This window comes from Semicossyphus pulcher, unplaced genomic scaffold, assembly GCF_022749685.1.
Source record: "Semicossyphus pulcher isolate SPU_LCO1_2020_fin unplaced genomic scaffold, fSemPul1.0.p SCAF_6, whole genome shotgun sequence".
Classification (NCBI taxonomy): Eukaryota; Metazoa; Chordata; class Actinopteri; order Labriformes; family Labridae; genus Semicossyphus; species Semicossyphus pulcher.
This window is the reverse complement of record NW_027211737.1, coordinates 33517033-33543267: the sequence shown is the minus strand read 5'-3', so window position 1 is coordinate 33543267 and position 26235 is coordinate 33517033. Positions and strand designations below refer to the sequence as shown.

General features: G+C 41.0%; 2 protein-coding genes across 2 annotated transcripts in view; both read left to right on the top strand.

Moving 5' to 3' along the window:
* Positions 1-493: 493 nt before the first annotated feature.
* On the top strand, positions 494-8152 carry mrpl1 (mitochondrial ribosomal protein L1). The gene is made up of 9 exons (XM_069683159.1): positions 494-525; positions 1820-1916; positions 2110-2377; positions 2577-2660; positions 4352-4423; positions 5128-5239; positions 5476-5576; positions 6127-6208; positions 7924-8152. The coding sequence occupies exons 1-9, from the start codon at positions 495-497 to the stop codon at positions 8022-8024; spliced, it is 948 nt and encodes a 315-aa protein (XP_069539260.1). The 5' UTR covers position 494; the 3' UTR covers positions 8025-8152.
* Positions 8153-9904: 1752 nt separating this feature from the next.
* fras1 (Fraser extracellular matrix complex subunit 1) overlaps positions 9905-26235 on the top strand; it is a 122403-nt gene continuing 106072 nt past the window's right edge. Inside the window, exons 1-2 of the mRNA XM_069683220.1 lie at positions 9905-9962; positions 11213-11244. Coding sequence (XP_069539321.1) covers positions 9905-9962; positions 11213-11244 — 90 coding nt within the window. The remainder of the gene's footprint in view (positions 9963-11212; positions 11245-26235) is intronic.

Genomic DNA, 26235 nt, shown 5'->3' with positions numbered 1-26235 from the left:
TCGGAAACAGAAGAAGAACAACAAACGTCACTTCCGCTCGCTTTATTTTATTTGTCATAGAGTGGAAAACTGTTTATTATGACGAATAAAATAAAGCATAGTTTACTGTACTCACTTGACGAACTCATATTGAATATTCATATTAAAGTATTACCGAACTTGTTTTAAATTTCAGTTTAAAATTATTTAGGGCGATAAAAGGAATAAAGAGGATCAATTTGTGTATTTATTTCGAATGTTTAAAAGCTACAGGACCATTTGGCATCCATTTGATCCGGCAAAAAGTTCAAATTGTAGTTTTATCAGTGTCCCATACGATCGGAAATTATATAAATAAAAATTGTACTAATATTAGTTAGGGCTGTAATAAAAAATACATGCCAAACATTAAAGTGGCCCCTAACAATTAAGTGTATTTACTTAGTAATAATGTCCCAGGTGGAACTTTTCATTAATCTCTGTTGTTTCCGCACGGACTAGCGGCATTCCCAGATATGGCAACCTGCACGCGGACTGTGTGGAAAGGTCAGTTGTTTATGTGAAATATTACTTTGTGTAAGATTCATTTACTATTGAGGTTATGTGTTTACTGAATTATAAATCATTAATTTATTATTTCAATTCCGTGTCTCATTTCGTTTTAAATAAAAAACGGTCATTACAGCCTGTTAGCTTGATTGTCGTTCTGTCCACTAGCTGTCTCGTTCAAGTAGATTACAGACAAAACTCTTTTCAAATATGTGAAAATATTTTTGTCTCCTTTTTTATTTAAGAATTACAAACATCTGCAACACGATTTAATATTATATTTGAGTTACTAAGATTCTGCCTTTAATTCGGTGTAAAATCTAAGAACAAGAAAGTTATTTAACAGAAGAAATAAACATCTTTCTTATTGTCTTTGCTGAGCATCCTTAGTCCAAAACTCGTCGCGGTGGGCGATGACGAGATGTGCTAAACTCAGTTTGGTTTAATTAAAGTGCTGCTTAGTCCTCATATTTGTGCCGAATTTCAGAGTTAACATAAGTGAGCCAATCAGGGTTTTGGATAACGTTAATTTGATTATGATTCATTGTTTATATGAATATAACTAAAATTCTAGATATAATAATCAGTTTCTGCTTGCCCAGGTTCGTGTTAAAGCTGATTCACTTAATTTTCTTCACATCCTCACACTGAAATACAACCAGCCTAACACAAGACAGTATTTTACCTACACAGAAGTCTGCAGGCATCTCGTGATTTTTTTTTTTACTGATAATTAACTAACCGATTAAGATTCTCCCACAGACGAATAGACAGAGGGAAAGAGTTAGATTTGAAAGTTGTATGCTACTGCCCAGTGAACAACTTCATACAAGCTTTTAATTTGTTAATCACTTTTTATCTGGTTTTATCTTTTTATCAGTGACTTGCTGAGACCTGGAAAACGTCCACACATTTACATCAAAGGGAAATATTAGTGAATTACTTATTATTCTGCATTAAAACATTTATTAGACACAAGCCCTGATGTGAATGCTCTACAAACGAAATGTCAAAAACTGTTTTTTTTAGGTTTGCAGTTTTTTAAAGTAAAGACAAAATGTTTAAAAGTACTGAAAATTGTTTCATGCAGAATGCCTGATTTTATTTCATGAGGTTAACCTGCTCATGTCTGCTGAAATTTAAAAAACTGAATAAAGTTTAATTCAGTTTTTAATAACAGAAATAATCAGATTTATTTTATTTTCATGGTTTTCCACACGATGGCGAGATCAGCATCCATCTGTTTTACGATGGTCATCAGTTGAACTGTATCTTCATTAATACGTTTTAGTGTTATCAGGATGTCAGAGGCAGCTGAAAGTTGGAGGCCCCGCCCACACAGGTGTCTCATGGAGGAACTCACCTGTCAGGACCTTCGCTGCTGTCAGGTGAGTTCACAAACCTTCATATAAAACAGCTTTACAGGTGTTTGTCAGGGAGCATTTTCTGACTTGGAGCTGGTTTGGCTTCTTCATCCTCCTACAGTTTGTCACATTCAGACGTTGGATCTTTGAACTAAACCAGAAAAAAAAAGAACAAAGAGGCTGAAATATTCCTCACTTTAACATCTCTGTGTGTCAGGGCTCTGAAGAAGGAGAAGAAGGAGGAGGCAGAGAAGGAGGTGAAGAAGGAGAAGAGAGTGATCGATGACAACGACCGACATAAGCCGTACGGGAAGACAGCGTGGGCACCCGTCGATGACGTTTACGTGATGAGGTTTTACCCGAGGACCGTCCACCATGCCGCGGACGCCATCGACCTGCTGAAGAGCTTTCAGGTTTTAGACTTCGCCCCCGAGAATCAGCCAGTTTACGTCGACCTGAAGCTGGACATGAAGCTGGAGAAGAAGGTATGGCTCAGAAGGGGCTCAGATAAAACTTGAGCTCGAGTCTGTGAATCAGGATGAAAATGTGTTTTATGTTTCTCCACAACATGGAATCATTTAATAATTATGATCTCAGCAGGTCTATGTTTGTTTCTAATGTTTTCTCTGTTTAACTGGAGGATCTTTAATCTGAGGTAATATAATCTGGTTTTTCTCGTCCCAGAGACGAGTCGACACCTTCGTCAGCACCGTTCATCTTCCTCACCCCTTTAAGATGGAGATGAACCGAGTTTTAGTTTTCACTGAGGTAAAAACTTTTTTTTAATAATTCTTCATTTAATCTGCAGTTCATTTCTGATGTTTATAAAAAAAGTTAATGTTTGAACAGGATTCAGATGTGAACATTTCATTTCTCACAGTTTGTAAAGAATTAATCTGACTGAAAACTGTTCATTTGAAACCTGTTTACATCACACAAACCTGTGATCCGCAGAATGAAGCATATTAATAATCCTGTCAGAGGTGAGCAGATTAATAATCCTGTCAGAGAAGAAGCAGATTAATAATCCTGTCAGAGACGAGCAGATTAATAATCCTGTCAGAGAAGAAGCAGATTAGTAATCCTGTCAGAGAAGAAGCAGATTAATAATCCTGTCAGAGATGAGCAGATTAATAATCCTGTCAGAGACGAGCAGATTAATAATCCTGTCAGAGAAGAAGCAGATTAGTAATCCTGTCAGAGACGAAGCAGATTAATAATCCTGTCAGAGACGAAGCAGATTAATAATCCTGTCAGAGAAGAAGCATATTAATAATCCTGTCAGAGATGAGCAGATTAATAATCCTGTCAGAGATGAGCAGATTAATAATCCTGTCAGAGACGAAGCAGATTAATAATCCTGTCAGAGAAGAAGCAGATTAGTAATCCTGTCAGAGAAGAAGCAGATTAATAATCCTGTCAGAGAAGAAGCATATTAATAATCCTGTCAGAGATGAGCAGATTAATAATCCTGTCAGAGATGAGCAGATTAATAATCCTGTCAGAGATGAGCATATTAATAATCCTGTCAGAGATGAGCAGATTAATAATCCTGTCAGAGACGAAGCAGATTAATAATCCTGTCAGAGATGAGCAGATTAATAATCCTGTCAGAGAAGAAGCATATTAATAATCCTGTCAGAGATGAGCATATTAATAATCCTGTCAGAGATGAGCAGATTAATAATCCTGTCAGAGATGAGCAGATTAATAATCCTGTCAGAGACGAAGCAGATTAATAATCCTGTCAGAGATGAGCAGATTAATAATCCTGTCAGAGAAGAAGCATATTAATAATCCTGTCAGAGATGAGCATATTAATAATCCTGTCAGAGACGAAGCAGATTAATAATCCTGTCAGAGATGAGCAGATTAATAATCCTGTCAGAGACGAAGCAGATTAATAATCCTGTCAGAGAAGAAGCATATTAATAATCCTGTCAGAGACGAAGCAGATTAATAATCCTGTCAGAGAAGAAGCAGATTAATAATCCTGTCAGAGAAGAAGCATATTAATAATCCTGTCAGAGATGAGCAGATTAATAATCCTGTCAGAGATGAGCAGATTAGTAATCCTGTCAGAGAAGAAGCAGATTAGTAATCCTGTCAGAGAAGAAGCAGATTAATAATCCTGTCAGAGAAGAAGCATATTAATAATCCTGTCAGAGATGAGCAGATTAATAATCCTGTCAGAGATGAGCAGATTAATAATCCTGTCAGAGATGAGCATATTAATAATCCTGTCAGAGATGAGCAGATTAATAATCCTGTCAGAGACGAAGCAGATTAATAATCCTGTCAGAGATGAGCAGATTAATAATCCTGTCAGAGAAGAAGCATATTAATAATCCTGTCAGAGATGAGCAGATTAATAATCCTGTCACAAGGGTCACTTGTTTTGAGTTGGGGGGGGTCAGATTATTTTAAGGTGGGGGGTCACTCTATCTGTGTTGCTGCAGGATGCTGATCAGGTGAAAGAGGCTCAGGATTGTGGCGCTGTGTTAGCAGGAGGAGCAGAACTCATTCAGCCGGTGAGTTAATTTAAAATCAAACACTGATCACAAGACATTTATTTATCCAATCAGAGATCAGGACTATAATAAATAAATCAATTAGTTTAATTATAAATTACTTTAATTTAAAAGTTTTTAAAAAACATGAACCATGTATTTTCTTATCTGATGCGTTGTGAAAATACATTAAACATGGATGCTGGTGGTGATCTTTTAGCTTCAGCCATGTTAAAATTTTTATCAGCTGTTTCAATGTTTCACAAGTTTCAGTTTGGTTTGCGAAATATTAAAAAACATTGTCTTTTATTTTGAAATTCGTTTCATAACATAATATGAAACATAATGGTTCAGGTTCAGCCTGAAAGAGAGTTTATGTTGTATTTTAAATTACCACATTTAACCTCTGACCTCACAGCTGTGCGGTAAAACTACATTGCCGCACAGCTACAAACTGCATTTTAGCATTAGCTGAAATACACATCTGAAGATCAGTCAGACAGCTGCTGTATGTGACGTACATTCATTTATTAGCTGCTAAAATCCTTGACTTTAGGCACCATATTAAACAAATTAATGTGTTACATAGGAGGCACACACACACACACACACACACATTGGTTAATGCTGTTAACATATTATTATCTAAATAACAGACACAGGTGCAGGAATCTTTGAGGTTTGATGTATTTGTTTCTGTTGAGTCTGATTTTATTCATATTCAGATCTTAGATGGTGAGATTTCTGCAGATTTTTACGTAGCGGTGCCAGATATTCTGCAGAAACTCGTCCCCCTGAAGAACAAACTGAGGAAGAAGTTTCCAAAAAGTAAAAGAGGTAAGCTGAGCGTAAACAGAACATTTTATCACCCTGACGTGTGTGATCATTTATAAAGCTCAGGTATTTGAATTTTACCTGTTTTTAATCTGTTGTAACGAGGAAGGTCTCTCTTATTGTTTCTGTGTCTTTATTCACATTAAATGGTTTTATTGCTGTTAGATAAACACTTACAGTGTAAATATATTTATTGACCAGGTGTACCAATGATCAGGTGTCTTCTCTGTGTGACTCAGGTTCAGTCGGCATCAACATTCCCAAGATGTTAGACTTGTTTAAAACGGGTCACGAGTATCTGGTGGAGAGCGAGTGCTACGTCAGGACACAAATTGCCACCGTAACTACAAACTACATTTATACATATATTTATTATCTATATGTGTTGTTATAGAAGCAGTGTTCAGTTTTTATGCTCCATATATCTGGAACAAACTCTCAGGTCTGCTGAAACACACTTCAAGGCTGAAGACTCACCTGTTCACAGCTGCCCTTTATTAAATTGTATTCTTATATTTTATAACTGTCTTTTTATTTTATCTTCTCTTTGCTTTTTAATGTCATTTTATAATGCGTTTCTTTGCTTTTGTTGTCTTGTGTAAAGCACTTTGAATTGTCTTGTTGCCGAAATGTGCTATATAAATAAACTTGCCTTGCCATATATATATAAAAATATGTATAGATAATGTACATACATATACACATACTGTGTATTATCTTTATGAATTTTATCTATAAAAACAACCTCAGGTTTTATTAAATGTAACATGTAAAAGAGAGACAGAAACATTTCAGAAACAAACCATTGACTGCATATGAAGTATTATTATGTCTAATTTGTATTAATCATTTAAAATCGGTTGCATTTATTAACGTTTAGTTCCTCACAGCTCGACATGAACAAAGAACAAATCTACAACAACCTGAAAAGTGTCCTGATCGACGTCTGCAAACGCAGACCAGCTGACAGGGGTACGTTCACAATACTCACCTTCATGTTCACCATTACTCACCTAATGTTCACCATCACTCACCTTCATCATGTTCACAATACTCCCCTTCATGTTTACAATACTCACCTTAATGTTCACCATCACTCACCTTCATCATATTCACAATACTCACCTTCATATTCACAATACTCACCTTCATGTTCACCATCACTCACCTTCATCATATTCACAATACTCACCTTCATGTTCACCATCGATCACCTTCATCATGTTCACAATACCCACCTTCATATTCACAATACTCACCTTCATGTTCACCATCACTCACCTTCATCATGTTCATAATACTCACCTTAATGTTCACCATCACTCACCTTCATCATATTCACAATACTCACCTTCATGTTCACATCACTCACCTTCATCATGTTCACAATACTCACCTTCATGTTCACCATCGATCACCTTCATCATGTTCACAATACTCACCTTCATATTCACAATACTCACCTTCATGTTCACCATCACTCACCTTCATCATGTTCATAATACTCACCTTCATGTTCACCATCACTCACCTTCATCATATTCACAATACTCACCTTCATGTTCACCATCGATCACCTATTTGTTCACCATCACTCACCTTTATTATGTGCAGTGAGTATACGTGTTACACATAGTAAACATGTGACACATAGTTAACGTGCAACAAATAGTAAATGTGCTCCACTTAACACACATGCTTCACATAGTAAAGGTACTACACTTTGAGGCATCTCTTGTGTTGATATAAGAACATTCCTTCTTCAGATCATGAAGGGATAACTGATGATCTTTCTTGGTGGATAATGAGCTGCAGAGTGTAATCAGCAGCTAATGGACCTCATTAATGAAAAACTGTTAAATAATCAAACACACAATTGATTCTGAGGCGCTAAATTAAATTCCATTAACATCCACTGAAACAAACTGCAGAGTTTTCACAAACGCTGATTCAGTTTTCTTTAAAACCTGCGGAGCTTTGTGACCTGAAACAAAAACTTTTTACTTTCACATTCATCTTTAAACTCTGGAGGAACATTTCTCCACTTTATCTCTTCAACAAAACACTGAAAACAAATCATATTTAGTTTTTCTCATGTTTTCCATGAAGGCTCTCAGCAGGCTGACAGTTTGAACCAGAAAAGATCCAACAGAAAACTTCATCATTTATCAGTTCTTGTTGTTATTCTAAGTGTACACCAGACTCCATTGACAAAAACAGTAATTTTACTTCACAGGACACAGGAGCTGCTACTCTACAGCTGCCTTTTGGTTATCTTGTTAGTGTTATTGTGTTAGTGTTATTGTGTATTATTGTGTGTTATTTATAATATAGTGTTGGTTCTGTAGTAATCATTAAAAACAGTCACACAATAACACAAACTAACAGAAGAAACTCTCCTGTTGATAATTATAGCAGCTGGACTGAAACTCAGGTTTATGCTGTTTAACATTTTAATGAACTCAGAACCTCAAACATGTCTGACCTTCATCACTCTCCTCCTCCTCCTCCCCTTCCTCATTTAATCTCAAAACTTCCTTCTTTTAACACATTCAAACATAATGTTAATGATTACACTGAATCTCCTCCTCCTCTCCCCTCTCCCTCCTCTTCCCCTTCCTCCTCCTCCTCTCTCCCTCCTTTTCCTCCTTCACTCTTCCTCCTCCCTTTCACCCCCCTCTCCTCAGGGCCATTCATCGAGCGTGCGATCATTGCGAGTCGGACGAGTGAGGCTCTGTGGTTCAGGAGTGAAGATGTTTTACCGAAACCAGCCGAGGAGAAGGAGTGACCTGATTGTAAATATATTTTATATATGTAATGCATATATAGATCTGTACATATATGTAATGCATATATATAAAATATAAATGTATGTAATACATATTAAAGATATAATGTCTTGTGTGTTGAATAAAGTTTGAGTTCACAATTTGATTCCTGCTGACTTTAATTGATCAGCTGATATTTTTAACATCTGATCGTCCAAACGTAATCAAATATTAAAGTCTCGTTTTAAACCCTCCGATGAAAGAGGGACATTTATGTCTCTATAATGATTTTATTTTTCTTCCAAAACATTTTATTTATTCAAAGTTCTCCCAAGAAAGAAACTCTTACAGAAAGTCGATGAGTGTAATTAAAGGAATCATCAATTATCATTTCACATTTCGGACATTTTTTTTCCACTAATATTCTTTAAACATCACGTGTTTTTGTTTTAATAAAATATATATGTTATTGTAGAAATCATCATAGCAGGTTAAAGTTCGTGACACGTGACCTCATAGTGTCCACTCACTTATGGACAGTTCTGATCCAAATACTTATAGCTGTAGTTCTCCCTCTGAACACCAGGGGACAGCATGTACACACACTCAGGCTGCTGCCCTCTAAAGAAGTAAAAAGGTTTTGTCACGTGACCTGTCAAACTAAAACAGTCTGTATAAAACTGTACAGACATCAGATGAACGTTAAACACAGTTTAAAGAATAATTTACACATTAGCTGATTTAAAAACTTAGAATCAAAACAACAGAAGTCCAACTCTAAAACTTAGAAATGTTTTATGATTTTAATAAACATTGAACGCTCCACACTGCACGTAAAAATCAAATATACTCCTGAGATTAACATAGGAATACTTTAACTCCAGATTACATCAACTGTTTGAAATATTCATAATGTAAATATTTATAAAAATAAGAGAGATCATGTGACTGTAAGCAACCAGCAGGTTTGATTATGATGTGGAGATAAACTATAAAGTATAATTACAGTTTTTATTAACTCAATATTTAATATTTTGAATTTTTAAAGTGAAACAAATAAAAAAGAATACAATTTAAAAAAGAGCAAATCAGACACGTTTAAAGTTCATATTACATCAAATGAATGACTCGGTGTGTGATAAGAATATAAATAATAAAGTCAGTTTATTAGTTTAATAATCCGTTCAGTTTCACACATCTGCAGATTAAATGTGGATTATTTTCAGGAAGATTCGTAAAATCTCAAAAAGCCTAAAAACCTAAAAAAAAAACCTGGACAACTAAAAAACATATATATATTAAATGATGATTTAAATGGGGGCAGGTGGAGGTGTTTGAGGGGGAGGTGGGACGTCTCATGGAGGAGGAGGAGGAGGAACAGGAGAAGATGAGGAGGGACTCTGGGGGGCTCGGTGAGCAGAGGGACACTCTGAAGTGACTCAAAGATTCAAACAGTCAGCACCGCACGGTCTTCAGCCCCGCACAGTCTTCAGCCCCGCGCGGTCCTCTCTGCAGTCTCAGGACTCTCAAAAAACCTCACAGACTGAAGACCGGAACCGGAATTTAAGGATTCATCTCACCGGAGTTTTTCTCCCGACCGGCAGAGCAGCGAGCAGCAGGAGGAGGGTTTAGTTCTCCTGGTTCAGAGAGGAGGGGGAGAAGGAGGAGTGACTCCCCCTGGTCTCGGGTCTGAGCCGCATTCCTGCCCGGAGCACCGCTCGTAGGATCCGGACCTGCGCGCTGTGAGAGTCCGCTGGTTCAAAGATTCTGGATGTTTGCATGTTTTCTTGTTTTGGGACCTGAACGATGATCAGTGAGAGATCGGACCGCTTCTATTAGAGAAACACTAACACGTCCCCCTGCTGGACCTGGAGTAACCCTGTTCGGTAAGGCTCGGATCATGGCCGCGTGCTGGATGTTTGTCGGCTCTCTGGCTGCGGTTCTCTGCGGGATTCACGGTGAGTTCAGTGTGTGTGCTTTAGTGAGTGCAGTGAAACAGTTGTTCGTCGTTATGTAGGTCAGAGGTTTCAGAGACCAACGAGCACGCTCACACCAAATCCACACCAGATCCACATTAGATCCGGTTCAGTTCAGACTGAATGTGAAACGTGTGGAGTGAAAGTTTGTTAAATTGATCCAGAAACAAAGGGAGAGAGATTCAGTCTTTTACGTTCCTGGAACTCTTTCAAGGACCCTGGAGGGTTCCAGGACTCACCTGTAGGACTCTGAGCAGGCAGTGTCTGACCTGCTTTAACCTGAAACAGATTCAGAAAGAGATCAATTTTAATCTGGATTAAAACGTTTATTTAGACAAACTTGAATTCTTCATGTTTAAACCAGAACATTAAAGAGACCATCAGACTTCAGTCAGTTTGACAAAGTTTCATTACAAGGTGGAGGAGTAGAAGGATAAAGAGGAGAAGGAGGAGAATGTTAGTGTCTCATGTAGCAGACGCTTTTGTCCAAAGCGACGGACATCTGAGAGTTAACACAACACGAGCAACGATCGAGACAGGAGGGAACAAAGTCAGTGAGAGCCAACAAACAGCTTCAGGTGTGGTCGGACACTGGTGCTGACAGGCAGAGCACAGGGCGTCATCAAGGTCAATATAATCATCATCATGAATATTCTTATCAACATCAACAGCATCCTCAATGTCGTCATCATCAATAGCATCAATAGCATCAATTTCATGAAGGTCAGAGGTCATAAAGAGCTGGGTCTGTAGCTTCTTCTTAAAGGTGAAAGGGACTCTGCGGACCCAATGGAGTTTGGTAGCTCGTTGCACCACCGGGGGACTACAGAGGAGAAGAGTCTAGTTAGAGACTTAGGGCCTTGTTGTGATGGGAGCACCAGGCGCCTTTCATTGGCAGAGCGTAGTGGGCGGGACGGAGTGTAGACCTGGATGAGGGCGTTCAGGTAGGCAGGAGACGTTTTTGTGGAGATAAAAGAGAGTAATTATGTGCAGGAGATTTCTTTTAAACAGGGATGTTTGATGGACATCTGACAGGTTAGCTTAGCCTAAGCATGTGTTGGATGAAAATGTATGATATAACTATATATATTATTTATGCATCATAAAATACATTTTAGTTCAGATGTTCACCAACCATGATGACACATTAATATAATGCATGATTATTATAATAATAAATCAGATCGGACATGTTGATCATCATGAATCATGTTCTCTCTCTGTCGTCACAGGAGCTTGTATCTACGAGGGAGCGCTGCACGCCGTAAGTTCTTGTCCTTTATTCTCTTTTATTCTTTTATGTTGTTTTATATTCTCCTTTATTATTCTCTTTTATTCTTGTGTTTGTAAAGTTTGTAAAGGATCCTGAGCCCTGTTGTAAAGCCTGGTGTGTGTTTGCTGATGTATTGTTCACAGGGACATTACGAGTGTGTGTGTGTGTGTGTGTGTGTGTGTGTGTGTGTCTTAATCTTTACTGTAATTAGGTTGGTAACACAGAAGAGTGAAGCAGCAGGTCGTCATTATTCCTCCTGAGAACTTCAACTGAGAGCCGTGTTTAAGGCTTTTAACAGACATTACAGGTTGTTGCAGCACACAGGTGGTGTTTTTCTAAAGTGCACACCTGAAAACTCCTTTTTACTTTGCTTTGCCCAATAAAAGGGGAGACAGAGATACCTGACGGGTGAATCATGTTCACACCGGGCTGCTGTCTTTGACCTCCTCAGAGGGAAAATCTACACACAACGTAGAACTGATTTAGATTTAAAACGACACCCCCACCCTGTGAACGCTCCAGAACACTTGCTGTAACTTTTCTTTCAACTTTGAAGAGACGACGATTATCAGAGCGAGGAGAGAGGTCAGAGTGTTTGAGGAGGAGGAGGAGGAGGTGGGAGGAGGAGGAGGAGGGGGAGGGAAAGACTGAGAGATAGAGAGACGTGGGGGAGGAGCAGGGAGACAGGAGGAGAAGGGGGTTTGTGGGAAAAAGCAGCAGGCAGGACATTGATGGGACATGCCAACATGTTTGGACAGAGCCGGGAAAAAAGCCTCTTCAGAGTTCACACACACACACACACACACACACACACACACACACGGAGGGGTGTGCAGATGACAACAGATGTAAAATAAAACCTTCAGGTGTCTGAAGATTATCAGTTTCATCTTTTAATCTTTTCAAAAGGTTTAATTATTTGATCTGATCAGTTTTGATTTATGTCGTTTAAACTCATCAATCTTGAGCTTTATTGAAAAGATAAAAAGGTACGATTACACCTTTTTCATGTTCCTGCACATCTGGAAAAAACTATCCTGTCACACGTCTTTAAAGTGGAACATTACCCTCACCCTCTCATCAGTTCAGAGTTTAAAGCCACTCACGGTAGCTTCATCCTGTTTTCTGTGATGATTGTCTTTCCCTCTGTACGCTCATTTACAAACAGTTAAGCATGAGACCTCAGACAGGCGAACAGGTAAATTAACATGACACTGGTGCAGTAAAGACGACTCCAGAGGAGAAGCTGATAACTTAACATGCAGGTTAAACTGTATCTCAGGTCACTGTAGAAACACTGTGATTACATACGTAACCCGAGTTCTCTGAGGAACCTTAACGTCTTTACCAATGAGAGAGAGAGAGAGATCTGAGGATGTGGTGCTTCTTCTGAATTATTAAAAGCATCATGGCTGCTCGGCTCAGGAAGCTTTTAGAGAAAAACTACTTCCTTTTTGTTCAACATCTGACTGTGTGAGTGAGAGTAAGCCAGTGAGTTATATATAACTATATAACATACAATACTGTGCAAAAGTTTTAGGCAGGTGTGACAAAATGCTGTAAACTAAGAATGTTTTCAAAAATACTCGCTTGGCCTTGTTTCCATGTCGGAGGCTTTTTGGCTGCAACTTTTCCATGAAGACCACTTGTGGCCAGACTCCTCTGGACAGTAGATGGGTGTACCTGTGTCCCAGGTGTACCTGGTTTCTGCCAGTTCTGAGCTGATGGCTCTGCTGGACATCTTCCCATTTGGAAGGGAAATAAGCTCGATGTGTTTTTCACCTGCTGCACTAAGTTTCCTCGGCTGACCACTGCGTCTACGATCCTCAACGTCGCCCGTTTCTTTGTGCTTCTTCCAAAGAGCTTGAACAGCACATCTTGAAACCCCAGTGTGCTTTGAAATCTTTGCCTGGGAGAGACCTTGCTGATGCAGTATAACTACCTTGTGTCTTGTTGCTGTGCTCAGTCTTGCCATGGTGTCTGACCTGTGACATGAAACTGTCTTCCACAGCCTCACCTTGGCAGCAGAGTTTGGCTGTTCCTCAGCCAGTTTTAAGCCTCCTACACAGCTGTTTCTGTTTCACTCAATGACTGTGTTTCAACCTACATGTGACATTAATGATCATTAGCACCTGTCTGGTATAATTGGTTGATCATACACCTGACTATAATCCTACAACATCCCTGACTGTGTGCAGGTGTACCTGTAAGAACTGCTGCTGGTTTGAAAGCAAAGCGTAGTAACACCAGATATTGATTTGATTTAGATTTTTCTTTTGTTCGCTCACTGATCATTTTGTAAATTGATAAAAATAAACAATTATTATTTATATTTTTGAAAGCATTCTTAGTTTACAGCATTTTTCACACCTGCCTAAAACTTTTGCTCAGCACTGTATATCACACATGTATCACACATATATCATGTATATATCACACAGTTCTGTTAATATATATCACAGTATGTAGTTCAGGCTCGTCATGCTCTCTAACCCTCCCCCCTCACTGTGAGGAAGTTCAGTCTTTGGTTAACACCAGGCTGCGGGCTCATGGCCAAACAAACAAGCTGGCTCCCCCCTCCATGTTTGACCCCCCCCACCACCACCACTACCACCTGCAGAGTCATGGCTGCAGGTCTGTGAGGTCGTCATCTTTTGTCTCTCACTTCATTCACAGTTTGATTCCAGCTCCCATTCACACTAGTTAACCCCCACCCCCACCCTGTCTGTGCCTTCAGGCTCTGCAGCTACAAGTGTTTACAGAGAGATAATCTGAGCCTTTGTCCCTCAGATGACGTGTTGAGACTCGCTGCAGATTCACACTGACGTCCTCGAGGCTCCTTTTCCTTCACACTGGAGAATCTGACTGTTTCTATATTATGAATGCAGCCCTGAGTGTCTTGACTCGTTTCCATCCTCAGGACGAGGAAGAGGAGCTTCAGGGGTCCGTTTCACAAAGCAGGTTCAACAAACTCTGAGTCTAACCCTGAACTCTGAGTCGATCTACTCTGAGATAGGAAACTCTGAGTTTTCGGTTCCAGAACAACTGATCAGAGTTAGTTCGATCAACTGTGAGTAGGTTCACCCGGAGTTAAGTGCGTGCACGCTGACTGTAAAAGGCCAGCATTAATGGAGCCCCGATACCACGATTCATCATGGCAACGGTACACAAAAAGAGGTCCTCCTATGTCACACCAGTGGAGCTCGAAATCCTCAAACGGACGTTCAGCAAATACAAGCATGTTTTTCAACTTAGAGTTAAAGTTACCTCTCTTTCTGAAACGGCAAACCCAAGGTTTCCCTCATTTCAGGGTTAACAAACTCGGGGTTTTTACTAAACCCGCTTTGTGAAACGGACCCAAGCTGCTGAAACTCTTCTGTCACAACACACAGAATCATTACAGTCCTGTAGAATGAGGACACACACATAGATTTTTTCTGATCTCAGTAAATCTGTGAGTCTTTAAATAAAGCAGCTCAATGTTTTCTGTAACATGAATATGACGGACGATATTTGACCACAAGAAACGACATCAATGACGTGTGACTGAAGGAGGCTGTTCATCGTTTAATGAACAGTTCCTCCGTGTGTCAGTTATTTTGTTTCTGTTGTTACTTCAGGCTGTGAAAAGAGCGGAGGGTGGAGGGTGTCTGTATTTAAACTGTTTCTGTCGTTTAAACGTCTCTGCCAAGCGGCAAGCAAGACATAACATTACAGCAGAAATAAACATGTTTACAGACCTGTAACACACCTGTTTTAATTATATTAAGCCTTAGATTATAGGGGCCGGCTCACTTGATTGACAGGTGGATCCTGCTTACTGTCAGACGTCAACACAGACACAGTCACTGAATGTAACTTCACCTGTTTGTGTTGTTGGAGCCTTTAGAGGACAAATAATCTCTGTGTTGGATTTATGGAACTTTCTGTCTGTGCAAGAAGTCTGAGCTCCAGCTTTTCGGTGAGTTAAATGCTAGTGTTATTGAAGTGATATATTTTTAGCTCACCAGGCGAGCGAGCAAGCGGCGAGTCTGCTACTTATTTAGTCTGACAAATAAACACCTGCAGTCAGTCAGTCACCATCACAAACAGAATCTCCTCTGGGGAAATTCAAACCAGCTCATTCATTATATATACAGTCTATGGCTACTAACCGCTAGCTACACTGAGGAGCATATAGCCTAGCTTCATAGCTGTAGCTGGTTGATTCATGCGGCCCGCCCATAGAGCTCCACCTCTTTGCCCGTCTCTGGATTACCCACCTCTGGCATTTCCAATATGGTGACCGCCAGCGCCGGTGCAATTCGGGCTTCAAAGCGCTTCCTCAGAAACCAATGGGTGACCTCACTGAGACTACGTCCATTATTAACACAGTCTATGGTCTCTGCTCCGCTTCCTCTGATTGCTGACTCAGCTGCCGCCAGCTGACATGATTGTTCTGTCATAGAAAATTCATTCTTTCATAAAGTCTCACTCTGTCTGTCTGCTCTGCACACACACTGCACATGCTCACTCAGAGTACCTGTACAATAATAACAGAGTAACACCTGGACTGAGCTGTAATCACTGAGGGAGGGGCTGTAAAGAAAGAAAGAAAGAGGTGAGACTTCTCGTCACCTGTCATTAGAGACTTCTTTAAAGTATGAGTCTGAAAACACGTCGGAAACCTCAGGAGAGAAGACTGACACTGTGGGAGGAGCTTACATTGAGACTGTGGGAGGAGCTTACATTGAGACTGTGGGAGGAGCTTAAACTGAGACTGGGAGGAGCTTAAACTGAGACTGGGAGGAACTTTAACTGAGACTGTCGGAGGAGCTTACACTGAGACTGTGGGAGGGGCTTAAACTGAGACTGGGAGGAACTTTAACTGAGACTGTGGGAGGAGCTTACACTGAGACTGGGAGGAGCTTTAACTGAGACTGTGGGAGGGGCTTAAACTGAGACTGGGAGGAGCTTAAACTGAGACTGGGAGGAACTTTAACTGAGACTGTCGGAGGAGCTTACACTGAGACTGGGAGGGGCTTTAACTGAGACTGTGGGAGGGGCTTAAACTGAGACTGGGAGGAGCTTTAACTGAGACTGTGGGAGGGGCTTTAATTGAGACTGGGAGGTGCTATAACTGTTCTGCGACATGTCATGAGTTATTCTAGTTTAGTTATGTTTTTGATTTGTATTTCAGTGTTCAGTCGTTATTTCCTGTTTTACTTTTTGTTTAGTTTTGTGTTTTGTATTTACTCTGTGTTCTTGACAGATTTAGTCTTCTTTAGTTCTGCATTTCATTTGTATTTTGTGGTTTAGGTATTTCCTGTTTTACTTTGACACCTTGGCTGCTGAACAGGGGGGTCTCTATGACGTAGTTATAGGTGGAGATGATGGTGGATGTTTTTACAGGAGCAAAGGTTTTACTGTGTGTGTGTGTTGTCATATAATGTTAGCATGTCATATAAAAGTTAGCATGTTTTATAAATGTAATATAAAAGTTGAGGAGCAGAGACCTGCTGTTCCTCCTCGTTGCTCAGTCAGCTGTTGATCATTCACAGTCTATAAATGTGTTTCTATCAGCTGACAGTTTCACATTTAAATGTGAAGATTTAAACAGTGTGTGGTTCTGTTATGAAATTACACAACTGTGATTGTGAATTATTCATATTTCTTCTCTTCAGTCAACTCAAACAGCTGATCCGTCCTCTAGTACAGTGTCCTGTGGAGATCAATGATCCTGATCTGTTGCTCCATCTAGTTAGAGACTCTTTAATTACACAGAGCGGTTCACTGTCCTGTCATCTGAAGGGAACAAAGGGGGGGGGGGTTAAGTAAAGAGCATCCTGAAATGAGTCACTCTGACCCCGAGGCTTCAGATCCTCCTTTAATTAACCTCAAGAGACGACGTGAACGAACCTGAAGCTAAACCTCCAACAAAACACTCGAAGACTCACAGTAACTACACTGACTGTAGCGCTGACCTGTGGCTAAAGCTAAAGCTAGCACAGCTTGTGTAACACATTGAGTCTGCGCCTGTCGTATGAAATGTGCTATATAAATAAACCTCATTTGATTTAGATCTGACCTGTGGCTAAAGCTAAAGGTAGCAAACATTAATCATCAAGTCAATGTGTTGCTGTTTACTATGAGAATGTTTCAGTGTTAGACACATATCACTGTTGCTATGGTAACTCCTGGAGTCACATCACTTCCTGTTTCAGACCCTTTGAGACTTTATAAACTCTGTTTTCAAGCTTTCTGACTGAACGAGTTTGAGCAGAAACAGACTTTATGAACGATGACCAGACGCACATTTAATTCTCCTCCCCTGATTGGTCAGCCTCATCTCGTGACTCTTTTCTGGCAGAAAACAAACATATTCATTAGCTTATTATTTATTTTTATTATAATTATTTATTAGTTCAACATGAATATCTAACTGCACACTCTTCATGTTGGCTCTGCTGCTGTTAGATGCTAAATTCAGTATTTTATAATGAAACGTTCTTCATGTGAGGAGAGAAGGTTTTCATCACACACATTAAAGACTTGTTTTAAACCAGCCAGCAGTCATGTGATCTGGTCATGTGATCTGGTCATGTGGCCGGTCGGTCAGCTCTGATTGAACTTGAACTGTGTCTAAAGGAGCGATTCACTGGTTTCCTCTCTGCACTCCTGAAGGAAGAAGGGTTAGAGAGGTGAAGCAGGAACGGTGAGGAGGAGGAGGAGGAGAAACAGGCGGAGGGGGAGAAGAAAGAAGAGGAGGAGGAGAAGGAGAAGCAGCAGGAGGAGGATGGGGGGCAGGAGGAGGAGGAGGAGGAGGAGGAGGTAGGCAGGTTGAACTTCTTCAGCTGCTGCAGGAAGTACATCCTCTGCTGTCCCTTTGTGATGAGGGAGCCGATGTTCAGCTCCCACCTGAGGTCCTGGCTGATGATGGTCCCCAGGAAGCAGAAAGACTCCACAGTGGAAACAGTGGAGTCGCTGATGGTGATGGGGGCGCGTGTGGCTGCTGTCTTTCTAAAATCCACAACCATCTCCACTGTCCTCAGAGCATTAAGCTCCAGGTTGTTCTCACCACACCAGGTCACCAGGTGGTCAATCTCCCACCTGTAGGCAGACTTGTCCCCACCAGAGATGAGTCCAATGAGGGTGGTGTAGTCTGCGAGCTTCAGGAGCTTGACGCACTGATGGCTGGAGGTGCAGCTGTTGGTGTACAGGGAGAAGAGCAGAGGGGAAAGAACGCAGCCTTGAGGGGAGCCGGTGCTGATGGTCCTGGAGTCAGAGACGTGTTTCCCCAGCTTCACGTGCTGCCTCCTGTCAGACAGGAAGTCTGTGATCCACCTGCAGGTGGAGTCGGCACTTTCAGCTGGGAGAGCTTGTCCTGAAGAGGGATGGAGGGATGAGTATGAAGTGGAGGGCCATGTTGACTGTGTCTACAGACCTGTTGGCTCTGTAGGTGAACTGCAGGGGGTCCAGGAGGGGTCTGTGATGGACTTGAGGTGTAAAAGAACAAGGCACTCAATAGACTTCATAACCACAGAGGTCAGGGCGACACATGGCAGGTCTCTAATGAGGTGTTGAAGATGTCTGTGAACACCGGAGACAGCTGATTGGCCCAGTGCTTCAGGGTGGAGGGGGAGACAGAGTCCGGTCCGGCTGCTTTGTGGGGATTCAGTCTCTTAAAAATCCTGTTAACATCTCTCCCTATGATATACCCCTTTCCCACCTAAATGTAGCACGTTGACATGGGTTTTTGAGACCTGGGAAGACCCACTTATAAATGCCAGTTGTCTCCATTCCCATAGCCAGTGAAGTATACTCCTTTTCTGCTGCGTCACAAACGCCAGCTGCAGCACAGAGTCCAGTATCATTTTACACAGCCATGTCTCCGTGAAGCATGAGTAATAGTAGTATTAGTAGAAGTATTGTTGTAGTAGTAGTAGTAGTAGTAGTAGTAGTAGTAGTAGTAGTAGTAGTAGTGGAGTATTGTTAGTAGTATTAGTAGTGGAAGTACTGGGCGGACTGTTTCTCAGGAAGCAGGAAATGGTCTGCTCTCACGCTCACCTGAGCAGGTCTTTAAGATGATTTCATGAGTTTTTCTTAGAACTCCTCTCTGACGTGAAATATGTGCAGTGCGTCTGTGCAGCTGATCAGAAGCTTCTAAGAATATTTTTATTTCTTTATTTAGTCAAACCTTCACAGTGAGATCAAAGCCTGCATGTTGGGTTAAACTTGGCAGCCTTCATCATCATCCTCATCCTCATCACTTCCCAGGGATTCAGCTCAGATCTTCTTGTTTCTGTAACTTTAATAAAAACAGTTCATCAGCCAAAAAGACATTTTATATTTAGAACACAGAGTCTCAGAGGGTCACAGATTCTGAGCCAAAAATACAGAGCTACAGTCGGTGAGCCAAGTTCTACTTGAGATTTATTCTGTGCTTTTTATGAACCGTTTCCTCTCTGGTGTTAGAGCAGAGTGTTAGACTCAAACGTCCTGCTGGGAGGTGTTGTTTTTCAGTCTTAAATGAAGACCTGGTTACTCTCTGATGAAGGTGAATTCACTGTCTGATTCTCACCTTGTGTTCAGCATGTTCCTCTTCAGTTTCCTCTCTTAAAGGTGCTGTTGTCCTATAATAACCCTAACTAGAGCGGAAACTACGGGGTGTCTGCGCCTTTTCAGTTGATTCAGTTGTTGGCCCCAACCTGTGGAGTTCAGTGCCTCTTTATTATTCATTGTAATTATTATTATTATTATTATTATTATTATTATTATATTTGTGTGTGATATTCATAATCTGTTATGTCTGCCTACACTGGTCAGCTCATGTTGTTTTAAATGTGCTATACAAATAAACGTTCTCTTTTTAATCGTGTCATCGTTTTCTATCATTAAAGAATGATACAAAAATCTGCAATTCCATCGCACATGCTTTACTTTCCTCATGTTCATGTTAAACGCTCTCCCAGCTGATGTGAATCCTCTTTAGATATTATTTTGAATTGCCTCTTTTAAATGGTCCTTTTGTCTTGTAATGTATTTTTAATTTGAAGCCTTATGATCTGAGTTTGATTATGTGTAACTGTACCTGCGTCAGGGAGTCAGCTGGTGTTTTTCAGATTCACATAAAGAACACGAGAGAGACTCGCTGAAACATTAGAGACCTTCTTCTTCTTCACATCCTTCAGACGAGAACATTTCCTCTCGCCTCTTTCATTCTTTCATCTTGTTGAATTCAAGGCCGCTCTGCTCGTCTAAAAGCCCAATTTATTCCTCAGCACCAGTTGAAAGCAGTTTCCCCCCTCAGAGCTCTTTATTGCCTGTGAGGTTTTTTTTATGAAAGAGACGAATCTGAGCTGGTCGGCCTGATTAGGCGTTCAGGTCCACAGCTGGAGAACAGAGAGAACATTCCACTCCAACATTTTGAATCAGCTCTCATCTGTGGCTAAGGTGATAGAGCGGGTCGTCCACAGATCACGAGGTCAGTGGTTTGATCCCCTCTTCCTGTCCTTGGGTGATGGTCAGGTCAGCAGCCTGCGTGTTGGCTTTTTAGCCAGTTACTCTTCAGTAGGGCTGCAACCACAACTGTGATGTGCGCATGTGCAGTGTTCACATCGCAGGACATGCGACATTAAAGCTAATTAGGGAAAATACTTCAAACTGCTACTTTTTTGTTGCCAGGTGCAAAACGAATACTGTCCAGTTTCTCGTTTTCAATGACTAACCCACATGAGAAGTAAGTCTGATCTCACATTAGTGCAGCTCTTCAACAGTGCACACAGAGACCTGACCGCTGTGCAGCAGAGACTGTCTGTCACCTGCCTGTAAACTGTTAACAAGCACAAAAAGTCGCGTCTCCTGCGTCCTGCAGCACACACACAACCTCACGCTGCGTGTTTGCTGCAGGTGTAGCCGCTAAAAGTAAACACTTGCGCTGGGGCCGCATAAACGGACAGTGGACGGAGCGGACGTGCTGTTTACTTTTAGCGGCTACACCTGCAGCACACACACCGCCTCAGGTTGTGTGTGCAGACAGGAAACATGAGACGTGATTTTTCGTTACATTAAGTGACTGTCCCGGGGCTGATCACGCTGATTAAACATACATTTGATCACCAATGGTTGATGACATACTGTATTAATAACACAACTGCAGCCCACAGGTCTGATAGTATTTTGTTTTATAAAGAACGTGTCGCTCCACCTGCACTCTCTGCTGTTTCATGTGGGTGTCAGGTTCTGAGCCAAGAGTGATAAAAGTAGGAGGGGTTTTGTTTTATTTAAGCAAATAGACCCAGAAAAGTCCCAAATGCTAAAAAGTATGATTGTTAATTGTTTATATAAAAATGAAAACACACTTTGTTTATCTGCTATCATTTCCTGTCTTTTTTTAAAATCGCGATAAATATTGTATTAATATCGCAGAACAAAAAGACAAAGTTTAAAACCTGACACAGAGAGGCTGATCAGTTCATGATCAGAGAGTTTAAATGTAATGTGACCACAAACTTTTGGCCACATGCTGCAGCAGACACACACACAATAATGTTCTCCAGAGAGGAAACATATTAATAACAAACACAACAGCTTTGTGTGATTGTGTGAAGATGCTGTGATGATGAAGGTGTGAAATGGAATTTGTTTTCTTGATGAGAAAAATCTCCAATCTCGTCTTCTCGTCGACACGTTCTGTTTTTTATTTCTCCTGTGGTTCTGTTTTCGTCTCTCTTCTGTCGGAGGACTGCTGGCGGGTCGCTCTCAGTTTGGTGTCGTGCAGATGTTTCTCTCTCAGTTTACATGTTTTATGATGATTTTACTGATTTTAAAATCGAGCTGCTCGGCTCTAAAAGAGAAATCATGCTGAACCTCTCTTCATCTGTCAGAGACTGTTAATGACTCTACTGAAGCACACTGTCTGCAGTGGAGATTTAAATTCTCTTTTCTGTTTAAAAGCTTAAATGAAGTGAAATGATCTTTAATCTGCTCAAACGGCTTCATTCTACACGTGTAGATATGTTGAAGCTTTTTCAAATATTAACTGAAGTAACAGACATGACAGCTGACTGACAGAAATTGTGATCAGTTTAAACTGAACGTCGACTCTCCGATCACAAATCATCAGACTGAATGTTTTAAAAAATCTGCAAAGGTGGAAACTGTTCTCTGATCCACAGTTTGAAAGTTTCCGTCAGAGTCCTGTTTGTACATTTATTACTGTAAGTGTATTTCAAGTAAAATTACACAAATTACATCAGTTTAATGTGAAGTGAGTGAAGCTGGAGACGTCCACAGTTCAGAGTTTGGAACATATTTCACATCCCTCTGAGAGCTGAATGAGAAGGTCAGAGGTCAAACTCCCTGACACATAGAAACATCAGTTCATTTTAAATCCTTCTGTCTTTGTTACATTTAACTGAGGTGAGAGGAATGTTACTGAGGGGCAGCATCTTCTTCACGGTTGCTTTCTCCTAGCAGAAATATTCAGGTCGAGATGAATAAAAACAGACCGGCACATCGACAGTTTCCTGTTTGAGGACACAAATAGTCGCCTGGCAGGATCATGTTTGCAGCTCAGACGTTCAGACCAGTAGATCATTTCACCTGATCGTCTGCTCCAGAACAGCTTCCTGTCTCTAAGTCTGCTGAGCAGCATCAGGAATGTTTTACAGACGGCTGTTATTCATCCACTTTTACTGTGAACATGTACATTTCATCACTTACAGCAAATATCAGCACAAACATACACACGCCCTCCTGATATCGAGTTACAGAGTGAAAGTTAAAATAGCTGCAGCATTTCCTGGTGGCGCCGACTGCAGCTGTTTCTGCGGCTGAAAGTCTTTGACTAAAATAATCTGAGGAGGGACGGAGAGTCATCACACAGCTTCACTAAATATGGACGAGCTGTCGAACACTCACACCAGCAGCTGCAGAACTCCGCTAACCCTGTAAGCATGGCTGCTACACATTAAAGATCACTGCAGAGAGATGCACCAGAACAGAGAAGGTAAAAATGTTTAACCATCATAAACCACCAAACTCCTGTTTAAAAGTTAGCTGTTTTTAGTGACAGTCTGCAGGTCAGACAGAGAGAGGACGATTGAAGTTAAACCAGTCGTGTTTAATCTCCGGACACACAGACGTCCTGTCCCCCTCAGTGTCATCTCTTCTCTGAAATATCACTGCATGTCGGCTTGTGCCACCTGAGACACAATCGTCTCCTCCTCTTCCTCTCCGCTCTCCTCGTCTCCTCCTCTAATCGCTCTCATTTGTTAGTTAGAGTACAAATATCACTCTTCTCCTCAGATCAGCACTTTGCTGCTGCGTTCAAGGCCCCCAGGTGTTTTGGATTTCACCTGTCAGTGATGGTGACTTTCTCTTGAAGGTACCTGGTAGTGCCATTCACCTGCAGCTCTCTCTCTCACCAGAGATGTTGGCGAGCGAGCAGTCATTGCCATGTTTAACGAGCTGATGATGGAGGTTGAATTGTTTGAGGAACATGATGATGGAGGTTGAATTGTTTGAGGAACATGATGATGGAGGTTGAAGTGTTTGACCTCTCCTGATGATGGAGGTTGAATTGTTTGAGGAACATGATGATGGAGGTTGAATTGTTTGAGGAACATGATGATGGAGGTTGAATTGTTTGAGGAACATGATGATGGAGGTTGAAGTGTTTGATCTCTCCTGATGATGGAGGTTGAATTGTTTGAGGAACATGATGATGGAGGTTGAAGTGTTTGACCTCTCCTGATGATGGAGGTTGAAGTGTTTGACCTCTCCTGATGATGGAGGTTGAATTGTTAGATCTCTCCTGATGATGGAGGTTGAATTGTTAGATCTCTCCTGATGATGGAGGTTGAATTGTTTGAAGAACATGATGATGGAGGTTGAATTGTTTGAGGAACATGATGATGGAGGTTGAATTGTTTGAAGAACATGATGATGGAGGTTGAATTGTTTGAGGAACATGATGATGGAGGCTGAATTGTTTGAGGAACATGATGATGGAGGTTGAAGTGTTTGATCTCTCCTGATGATGGAGGTTGAAGTGTTTGAGGAACATGATGATGGAGGTTGAAGTGTTTGACCTCTCCTGATGATGGAGGTTGAATTGTTAGATCTCTCCTGATGATGGAGGTTGAATTGTTTGAGGAACATGTGGATAATAAAAAGTCAGTTCTATAAATAAACTTTATGACATTTTCAGCTGGTTTTATAGGTTCATTCAGTCTGATGTAACCTCAGTTCTCTGATTCTGGAGTCTGTTTGTTGCTCATGTGTTTCATGTTCAGGTGTGAGGGCTGACTATTTGACCTGAATGACGGATACAGATTAAAAAAACATGGAGGCTTAGATTTCTAAAAATGTCTGTTTTTGTTCCAGCAGTCTGTAGACTAAAGCTGAAGATTAAATCAGCATCATTATGAGTTTACGTTACTGCAGGTTTATACCTTATCATCTGTTGTGGATATCATCATTGTGTGTATTGTTTGATGACTCAGGGCATCTATGGTTTGTGATGGAATCATGTTGTCATGATTTTGTCTCTGTGGGAAATTCAAACTCGATGAGTCCACTGAAATATGGAGACCTCCTGTCTTTAAATGCAGCAGCAGGCCAGTCGAGTATCTCCAGGCTGTAAAGGATATTCAGTCTGAGCTGAAACAGCTGCAGCTTCTCAGCCTGGAGGGAAATAAAGCCTTCATGTCATCACACAGTCATTAATTAATTCATCTTTCATGTCTTCGCTCTGACAGCAGACAGCAGAACTTTATATTCACTACAGAAACACAGCATGTAGAGACACTGAATCACATGTTTCATTACCTGTGTTTATATGTTCTACATCAGAGACGTTATTAAAATAACCTTGTTAAACCTGCAGACAGGTTTCAGGAGGAAACTCCTATCAGTCATAAAACTCATATTACCAAATACAATCATATAATTCGAACAGCTGTTTGTCAGCAGCACGGTTTCAGGAAAGCTACAGGACAGTACGTGCAGGATAAAATCTGCAGACTGAGCTGTGGTTTATCACATGTAGATTATTGTTCTGTGGAAACTACAGGAGTCTTACTAATGAAAAAACAGAAACACCTAAAACATCCAGAATGAATAAAAAGAAATAAAACTCAAAGCTTGCAAAATACAAAGCTGAAAAACAACAGACAAAAGATTTGATGAAATAAGACGAGACAAAAGCAGACGAGGAAATGAAACCACATCAGATGAACTTTGTTGACCCCTGAGGACAAACAGGGTCGTTACAGCTGAAGTGTCTCTGAGAGGAAAGTCAATAAAGTTAAAAAACGATGACACATTAAAGATAATAAAATCTGTCTCTACTGTATTTCTGCAGGATCAAATTCAAGTGAATGTTCAGGTGAACATGTTCCCAAATAGGTGAACAAACAGGTGTGATTGTTAAGAACACACAAAGGAAGAGCTCTGCTTCAACATCTACAAACACATTACAGAGACACAGTAAATATACAGGAAGATGGAATCACCTGCTGGGCATTGCTGCCGGTCGCACCTCCTCCGGTGCCCATGGGTCAGCTGCAGGGTCATCAGCCAGGAACCACCATTCACCAACGTTACGCTCCTTTAATCCTGGAACGTCTCCTGGTGGCGGAGCAGTGACAGGGACGTCTCCCTGTCACCCCCTGCAGCTGATAGGTGTTACCCCTGCGGCTGTTTTTGGGGTTAGTTGTTCTTTCCCAAGCACCTGTCTTTCCTCCTCAGCCAGAGCCAAAAGCTCCCCTTCTCTGCCTCCTCTGCCAGTTCTTTGGTTGCGTTCTTTAGGTTCCCTCCGGTCACTCCTGCGTCCCTCAAAAGGCGTGTGGTTGACAGGCCCACGTAGCCTCGGCATCCCACTTCCACTGGATAGATGGTAGTCTTCCAGCCAGCCTCCCGACACTCATTTGCCAGCTCTGAGTACTTGGCCTTCTTGCATTCGTAGGCGGCCTCAATCCCCTCCTCCGCTGGTATCGT

What these genes read in the sequence shown, in the direction of transcription:
- mrpl1 (XM_069683159.1), top strand. Translation starts at nt 495, where the DNA reads ATGGCAACCTGCACGCGGACTGTGTGGAAAG. An exon ending in ACATGAAGCTGGAGAAGAAG is followed by an intron (nt 2,378 to 2,576) that starts GTATGGCTCAGA and finishes TTCTCGTCCCAG; the next exon opens with AGACGAGTCGACACCTTCGT. An exon ending in GAGTTTTAGTTTTCACTGAG is followed by an intron (nt 2,661 to 4,351) that starts GTAAAAACTTTT and finishes GTGTTGCTGCAG; the next exon opens with GATGCTGATCAGGTGAAAGA.